Below are 9,465 nucleotides of genomic sequence, written 5' to 3'. Positions count from 1 at the left end.
TTTAAAAAAAAAATGTTGTTTGTGCTAATCTGGTTAAAGACTAATTTTCTACTTTCAGAATCTTTTTTCCTTTGAAAAACAAACTCAACTGATCTAAGTAAAACAAAACAAGCTAGATTCCATGAAAAGAAAACAGAATTCCTGTCTAGCAACAAAAGGGCTAGGGGCTAGCTTCTCACTACTCAGGAGATGCCAACATAGCCACCGACAGATACAAAAGGGAGAGAGGATCTTTCTATAACACAGGAACGTGTCTTTAGCTCAGGGGAAGAACATTTCCATCCTCAGTCTGAGCAACAATGTAAGAGAATGTATACATTCTTTTGGTCCTCGGTGCTCCAGATAAATGACCCTCTTTATGGGTCCTGACTTTGTTCAAAAGCAATGGGCATTCAGGAACTGGGCAGCCTGGGTGCAAATAACCCACTGATCCTTTATAAATATATTTCTACAAGTCAGTTACACTATTCCATTTCCAACATAAACAGTTACAGGATCATCAAGCTTTATATTTAATCATGTATTCATTAGTGTTTACATTAAATGAATTTAGTTGCCTCATTAAAAAGTTTCTGTCATGGTGTTTCACAAGGAAATTGTTCAAGGAATTCCCCAAGAAGCTATCAAAGAAAGAATCTATTAATCCATTATCTTAAAAGTACAACCCTCAGCTACCAAGAAAAAGAGGACTATGTAGAAATTCTAAATACAGTACATTGCACACAGGAAACAAGCATGCAATCTATGCACTGTCAGCACTGGATAGTTTAGCCCACTGGTTTCGGGCCTAATAAACAATTATTTTGACAAAGAAGTGACAAAAATTTTAAGTCCACTACATTTCTGAAAAGGTCAATGAGAACTCTATCCTATCCCAAAAGCATTTGTCTTAGATCGTCTCTAATGAACCTCGAAGAGCCAGCATATTTCACAGGGGCTAAATAAAACTTTTGAAAAGGTTAATGGAAAAAATATTTATGTGAAAAATGCTTCCAAATAATCTTTTAGTGGGTGGATTCGGCACATACCACTGAATACCTTTGAGTTCAGTCCAATTTTGAATTAAGCTAGGGTTCACCTTTAAGAAACAATGAACCTGTTTTTAAGTAAAACCCTGTATTAATAAGAAACATGGAATGTGGATGCAAAATATAAAAGATATTATCAACTGAATTGTTTCTTAATATTTTATAAAAATTTTCCATGAGCCATCAGTAGATCTTTAAAACGCATGATCTTTTAAAAAACTTGCTAGTCATTCATCTGTAAAAATCTAGCTTTTCATGTGTATGCCAAGCATAAAATTGCCCCATGCTAAATTTAACATAAACCTCACATTACACTCTTATGTGTTCTTGTACTTCAATATGACGATACTAGTGACTCAAAGGGTAAAAACACATTTAGATAATAAGCCTTCTGCTGCATTTCAGTACAACGAAGAAAGCCTGAAAAGTATGCAAAAATTAGGTCCATATTTTAAATCTGCAGGCAATCAGGCTGGGGAAGTAAATTGAACAGCCAGGCTATGTAATCACAATCACTTGCAAAACCATGTAAACAATTTTTAAGTTGTAACTGTTAGCAGTTTCTTATGATGGTAATCTTTAAAAATGATATCTTCCATTTAAAAATTAAACACATGTGTACATTAACTCTGGTCTACTTTTAGTCAGGTGCTAGCTGTGGTCTATTACAATCCTCCTTTGTGCACTCTTCTTTTATTTTAGTACACTAGTTCCAAGTCAATATCAGATCACTTCTCTAAATCATGGCTGGCTTAAAATTTTTATCTTTTTCACTACAATTTGTGAGGCAATGCAGAGTCTGACAAAGATAAACATCTGGTATAATGTACAATCATTTGATGATGGTGCTCCTTTCTACAAAATAATATGTTTGATTTTCAGGTGCTATTCAAAGATACTTAATCATTTTACCACTATTACACAATTAAAGATTCTCAACAGTGCATATCGATATGCCCAGCTCTTAACAGAGTGTATTTAAAATTAAGATGTAAAATGAGTTGTCCCAGGTCAGGCAGCATGTCAGAAAGGTAACCAACTGGAGACTTCATTGGCTGACTCAAATTCCTCTCCTCCCCACATGTGCCATCCTGAGAGATCGCAGCTCTAACCTCTGCCTGCAAATGTTAACACAGGTATCCTTCACAGGACAGAAATTGCTTAAAGTAGAATTCCAAACATAAGGGACTGATTATGTAGAAGAGAATTTAACCTGAATGTTACCCTACTATATAAATTTAAATTAATTTTCAGATAATAGTCTTACCACACGAGTGACCAATCCCTAAACAGTCTCTAATTTTTTTCTAATAGTTTTAAGTGGCTAAGACCTGGCTCTGAGGAACCCTGGCAGCATAGTGGTTATGCGCTGGGCTGCTAACTGCAAGGTCAGCAGTTAGAAACCACCAGGCGTGCCACAGGAGAAAGATGGGGCTTACTTCTACTACTGTAGAGTTAAAAAAAAATTTTTTTAAAGAGTTACAGTTTCGGAAACCCACAGAAACAGTTCTATCCTGTCCTACGGGGTCTCTCTGAGTCAGTATTAACTTCACAGCAGTGAGTGAGTGAGTGAGTGAGTGAGTGAGTGAGTGAGTGAGTGAGTGAGTGAGCGAGCGAATGAGCGAGCGAGCGAAGATCTGGCTTCCGGGCACTCTGAAGCCTCCCCAAAGACAACTAATCCGAGAAGAGGGATGCAGTTGATTTCTGGGGTTGGTGCTAGTCAGGTGCTAGCTGTGGCCCATCCTCTGTGGTAACCCAAAGACCACTCAGTGTTCACATGGAAGACCCCGTCATCAATGTTTTCACCACTCGGTTGAGGCGTGAAGGATCACTGTCCCTTCAAATTCTCCATTAGAATCCACCGAGTCTAGAGTAGTCCCTAAACCTTTAGCTGTGTAACTGGCTTCAGATCATTTTACCACCTCTAACTTGATCTCTAAAACAAATGTTTTTATGCATTCTTACAAAATTCTGAGCACTTACGCTCATGGCCTCTATATGATATTCTATCCCATAGCTTCAGAAAAGTTCTTTCCTTTCAAATCAACCTACCATCAAGTCAGTTCTGACTCATAAGTGACCCTTCAGGACAAAGCAGAACTGCTCCTTAGGGTTTCCCAGACTGTAAATCTTTATGGGAGCACACAGCCTCTTGTTCCTCCCACAGTTAGGCTAGCAGCACAATGGCTAACCCACAGTGCCACTAGGGTTCCTTATAGAGGCACTGGGTGGGTTCAAGTTGCTAATCTTTCTGCTACTAACTAGCTTAGTGTTTCATCATTAGACCAGGAGGCTCTTTAATCATGCTATAATCAAAACCAAAACAAACTCATTACCATCAAGTTGATTTCAACTCACAGAGACCATACAGGACAGAACAGAACAACAGCCCCCATAGGGTTTCCAAAGTTTTAATACTTATATGAGCAGATAGCCTCACGTTCCTTCCAATGAGCAGCTGTTGGGTTTGAACTACCAACCTTGAAGTTAGCAGGCCAATGCTTAACCCACTACACCACTAAGGATCCTTCATATTCTTTGTAGAAATTTTAAGTCAGAAACAGTGAAATATCATTGTTCAATGATGGAGCTTGCAGGTCATCAATAGTGTGTTTTCAGGTTAAAGCTGTCAAACTGATAACTATTTAAATACATATATTCTTTGAAAAATAAATATATAGTGCCAAAGTGTGATGATTCAAAATTAAATGCCATTCTTTGGTTACCACGTACATATAAAAAACATCTGACAGATAAAAGTACCAGAATGAAATGTGTGGTGGGCCTAAATATAACTTTATCACTTTTATAAAAGGAAGGAGGAAGACAGGGAAGGATATCAACATTCTCTTTGTACATACTAAGGAAATAGATAATATGCTAATCACCATATCCAATTTAATGTTTCATATGTAATTATCAAGCAGTTATAAACCTATGCATTCAAATAACAACAGTATCACAAACTCTCTAATACGGAAATGATCCCATTTGCTGCTTTGGCACACGAGTTCCAAGCTCATGTCTCCGTGTGTGCCTCTCTCTCTCTCTGAGAGCTCAGAATCAGAGCACCTTAAATCTCTGGAAAGGAGCTCAGGAATACAGTTAGACACTGGCACAGTCCTCTCAAAGAGCTAGTTTTGATCCAAGAACTCCATTCTGATGAGCATGCTTTAATAAGAGCCGCTAATTTCAGTATTTACCAAGAGATAAGCTACCAGTAATACCAAGAAATAAAGATTCTTTATTATGAAAACTTATACACTGAACTTACTCTGCCTCCAAAGGTTACAGGAAGACAGGAACACAAACCAGAGAGGCTGGGTTCTTAACTGGTTAGATATTTTGTTTCACTGATTTACAGGAAGATGGTGGACTTGATGGAAAAAGATGCTTTTTTAAAAAAAAGGGAACAAAGGAAAATGTCTATGCTTCCGGTGTAAAACATTTTACACAAATATTTGAAAATAGAAATAAACATATTTTTACATCATTTTATTGGGGGCTCATACAACTCTTATCACAATCCAGGAATAAACTTAAGTATATTTTTAACTTCTGATAAGTAGGCAGTCCTTGTCTTACAATGAATTACAAGGAATTTCATGTAACGATTACTTTTTTTTAAGACATATTAACTTTAGTAATATGGATTATAAACTGTGCTAAAAAATAAAACTCCAAATGCCAAAATAAAAGTTGAATTCATAGATATTAATAATAAAAGGCAATAATAAGAACTAAAAAGAGAGGTATTTGATTTAGTGTCAGAAGCTTAGGCTGAAGCACTCAAAACTAAACTCCATCATTAACTCAGGGACAACCTGTAGTATACTTGGAATAAAATACTAAACATTCTAATGACTATGCACAATGTGGAAAAATACATAAGGATGGCAAAGCTAAAGAAATCAGATTATGACTTAATTAGAGAAAACCCTGTGTGTACCTAAAAACACTTAGAGCTAACACAACGGTTGATCTGAGGAGGTAACAGGTTCATAATTGTTTTTATTCTTTTATATTACAATGTTATTGCAACAAAAACAACAATTGTAAAAAGAATAGCATCACTACATATATTAAATGGCAAATCTGTAATGGTTTGCCTGTGTTATGAATACAACGCATTAGGCTATGAAGACAGCAAGTGTCTTAGTTTTCCAGTTCCTCTGTGAGATGAGGAAGGCACACATCCATTTTCCTTTTCGTCTCCCTAATACTTAGCATGACAGCACAGCCCCCAACACTTCAATACATATTAGCAGTGGTATAGTCATTGAGCTGATGAACGCCAAGTGCACAGAAATAAAGGGGGAACTTACTGTTATTTGTTGGTTCAGGAAACCCAGGCTTAGGACTACTCCATCCTTTATTTTCCCCTGTCTGAAAAATTACATAAACTGTTTAAATCCAGAGAAATGGCTTATTTCACAAGAAAAAAGAGTTGATTAATCAGTACAATGAGGACAAAGGGCTCCCACACAGTCATTCTACTTATTCTGTCCATCTCTGACCCCAAAGACAACGGGCCCCAAAGCACCTAGCAGGGTCAGCTATCACTTCCGTGTAACTGAAACCATTTCCTATTGCCCCTTCTATTTTTAGCTTATTTAATTTATACTATAGCCTCATATTCATATATGTATTACACAGAGCTCAGGTTCTCTCTACGAGGGGATTCAACAGTAAATGATTCTTAAAAAGTATAAACAAATAAATGATTCTTACTCAAACAGTAAGCAGCAGTGTACTAAAGTGACTAAAAGGGTTTATCGTTCCTGAGGTTAGATTAACAACAAATACTACGACAGTGCTTCAAAGCTTGTGGAAATGGGCATTGAGAGATAATGGAATTTTTTCATTAACTTTCTGAAGTTGCCTCATATATATGTACTGGAAAAATATGATAAAGATCATTAATTAGCTAATGATATATAAGAAACATGGAAAACGAAGTTCTAATCTTAAGACAGACATGTAACAAACTGGCATTTGCCAGATGATTTGATTTGTATTGGGTATAAATACATTTTGAAATGCATAAAGATTTAAATGTTTACTGGGCTAAAATACAGAAAATATAAAACTTGCCACTTAACCTATTTAAAGCATATTATTCAGTGACATTATTAATAATATCCATCTTAAGCAACTACCACCACCATCATTTCTAAAACATTTTCACTGCCCCAATCAGGCTCTCAGGACCGCCTGAGCAGCAACTGCTCCTTATTCTCGGGACCCTTTGGCCTCTGGTTATACCAATTCTACTTTCTGCCTCTAGGAATTGATGTCATTTCCATTTTTTTTTTCATTTAGATCTTTTTTAACTGAGTGGAATCATACACTATTTATCCTTTTGTATCTGGCTTATTTCACTCAACATACTTTTAAAAAAGGTTCACCCATAGAATGGCATATGCTAGAATTTTATTCCTTTACACGGCTAAACAATATTTCATTGTACGGATACACCATATTTTAACAATTCAATCATTTGTTGATCAACACGAGTTGAAATCCATATATTTTGGTGTAATATTCTAGTCAATATAATAAGAAAGGTAACTGACTAAAGCTGGTATATCTGATATGAAGTACCCCAGGAAATTTTTAAAGGGTTTCCTATTATACTCAGAATTTTATATTTAGATAACTGGTGACAAAGTTCAAACATATAAATTCAATCTAAATATAAACACGTAGTACTACTAGGGTTCATTCTTTTTTCAACCTTGCTCTTAGTAAATTCTCTCTTTCATTCTATCCCTGGTGGCATTGGCAGGTAAGCACTGAGATGCTAATCACATGGTTGACAATTTCTGTCTGTCAGTCCCTCCACAGAAGAAAGAAGAGGCTATTTGCTCTTGTAAAGATTTGGAATGATTTTCTGTAAATGAAACCTAGGATATGTACATCTATAGAAACAGTAAGGGGATCAGTAATCACTAGGGGAATGGCAGCAGAGGAGGGGAGAGGGAGGAGGGGAGCTAACAACAAGTACAAGAAGAAAATGCTCTGAAACGGATTGTGGTGGCGATTGTTCAATTCTTCTTAATATGCCTGAAAAGTTAAATTGTATGATATGTAAAGTATCTGTAATAAAATTAATTTTAAAACTCTGACCAAAAGAAAAAATAACAGGCTCAGAAACCCTCCCTCAATGTGAGCCAGAATCAATTTGATGGCAGAAGTGTGTATGCTATGTTAGGATGAAATGGAAAAGATACAGTAGCACATAACAGAGGCAGGAAGAAAACAGAGTCCTGCCTCTGATTTTTTCAGTAAGCTGGCAATATATTAAAAACAATCAGAAGCTTCATATTTTAAATTACCACTAGAGTAAAAGCAGAGAGCAGGTTTCTCATCAAAACAAAAGCAAAAAAACCTATGTAAATCATAAGACAATGGAACAGTCAGTATCTTTAAACTGCTGAAAGAAACAGAAAATCTAGATTCTGTACTCAGATAAAATAGCTTTTAAAAATGAAGGCAAAATAAAGGCTTTTCAATAAACAAATCCTGAAAGAATTCAAGAGGGGTCTTTGGCCTAGGCAACAGTGAGCTTCAGTTAGGGTTGATATTATAATTTGAGAATGAGTAAGGGTGATGGCTGAACAACTTTCTGAACATCATTAATGTCACCCAAGTGTACATGTGAAGATTGTTGAAATGTCCAACTTTTGTACCTGTCCGTTTACAGAATACATATTTTTAAAAGCTACTATCATAATGCAGTGTCACAAGGCAAAGGATACACATGCAAATATCAGTCAATTATATTTCTATATATGAGAATGTCAAGAAGTATTGCTACTGGGGTTCCAGTTTATACAAGTAGGGGTTTATTCCACACAATGTGTTTAAGCCTGTCTCTGATCAGTAGATGGCTGCAGCCAAGTTCTCACAGTAATGTATAAGGGGCCTACCGGAAATATGCAAAGGACCATTCAGAACGGTGGCTTCTGAGAGAATCTGCTGGGCTAATTAAATGCAAGACAGAGAAGTCAATTCCAAAGGTTATAGTGATTGTTTTAAGGCATTCTTCTACAAGGGCCCAGGAAATTACCAGGATTTATTATGAAAAGGTTTTACAACAATGGAAAAGCCACTTTGGTGAAGAAAAGGGCAGGAGAGTTGTGCCGAGAGCATTTTTTCCCATCATGACAATGTACCTGCTCATTCTTTTGAGGGTAAGAAGGGGGTGTCTTATGAGAATTTCTATGGGAAACCCCGCCCAGGCTTACAGTCCTGATCTTGCCTCTTTAGATTGCTTTATGTCCCTAAAACTCACAGAGCATTTCAAAGGAAGACAGTTTGAATCCCTCAGGATGCCAGAAGTTGCCCTTTTGGCATGGTGTAATTCAGAGTTCCGAATTCTTCAGGGTAGGGTTAAAAGGATGGAAGCATGGCCTTCCGAAGTGCACAGAACTAGACAGTGGACATGCTGAGAAACAATAGCTTCGCGTCTTGCTGTTTGTACTTAATGAATGTGTCTATGGTTTTACAATAATACTTCATAATTTATCCTGTCCCAACAAAATTAAAAATTGAAATGAACTTCCAGCACGGTTAACAATTACATCAGAACAACATATAATACTTAGGAATAAATCTATTTTAAATATGCAGGTACTCTATGAAAAAGACAAAATATCACTGGGATGATTCTTTAAAAGCCTCAATAAATTTGATGTATCTTGTGAATGAATCAAAAGATTTAATGTTGTTAATATGACAATTATCACCAAATAAATTGATCTATCCATTCAATCAACCTCCATCAAAATTCCAAACAATTTTATTTTTTGGTAGAAAGGGTAAAATGGGTTCTAAATTTTTGATGGAGGTGGCAAGAATCTAGAGACTAGCCAAAACAGTTTTATAAAGGCAAAACGAAGCTGGAGTTCTCTCATTACCTGAGTACAAACCTTACTATTGAGCTGTAATCATCAGCACAGAGTTCAAAACCACCAGATGCTCCCACTGAAGAAAGATGGGGCTTCCTACTACTCCTAACGAGGAGCAGGCTCAGAAACACACAGGGGCAGTTCCATCCTGTCCTATGAGGTGACCATGAGTCAGGATCAACTCACTGGCAGAGAGTGTGGTTTTGGTCGGTGACTTGGCATAAAAGCAATGCTGTCAGTCCCTCCTGACTTCCCAGACTCGTCTTCATGTCCTCCAAGCTCCAGGACACTGCAGTTTCTGCTACATCAGTAAAGGCCTGTTCCTCACCACTAGACAGTTCTTAGTGCATTTACAAGCCTAGATTATTTTGCTGTCATTATTAAGCATTTGACAGTGGTTATGTGGGGAAAAGAGGGTTTTCAAATTAATAAAGTTAATTAATGAAATTATTATTGGCCTTTAGTGGTTGTGTTTTCACTTACTTTAAAAATAAATGTCTGTGAAGAGATTTATTTTGACATAT

At 36.6% G+C, this 9,465-nt stretch overlaps 1 protein-coding gene across 5 annotated transcripts in view; it reads right to left on the bottom strand.

The window, feature by feature from the left end:
* STAU2 (staufen double-stranded RNA binding protein 2) overlaps positions 1-9,465 on the bottom strand; it is a 316,631-nt gene that overhangs the window by 165,740 nt on the left and 141,426 nt on the right. For all 5 annotated transcript variants that reach the window (XM_045284722.1, XM_045284675.1, XM_045284756.1 and 2 more), the window contains one exon: positions 5,354-5,414. In XM_045284722.1, coding sequence (XP_045140657.1) covers positions 5,354-5,414 — 61 coding nt within the window. The remainder of the gene's footprint in view (positions 1-5,353; positions 5,415-9,465) is intronic.

The sequence above is a fragment of the Echinops telfairi genome, unplaced genomic scaffold (genome assembly GCF_000313985.2).
Source record: "Echinops telfairi isolate 266 unplaced genomic scaffold, ASM31398v2 ScPeMD7_1;HRSCAF=3_0, whole genome shotgun sequence".
Taxonomy (NCBI): Eukaryota; Metazoa; Chordata; class Mammalia; order Afrosoricida; family Tenrecidae; genus Echinops; species Echinops telfairi.
The sequence above is the reverse complement of the archived record's forward strand: the minus strand, read 5'-3'. Positions and strand labels throughout refer to the sequence as shown.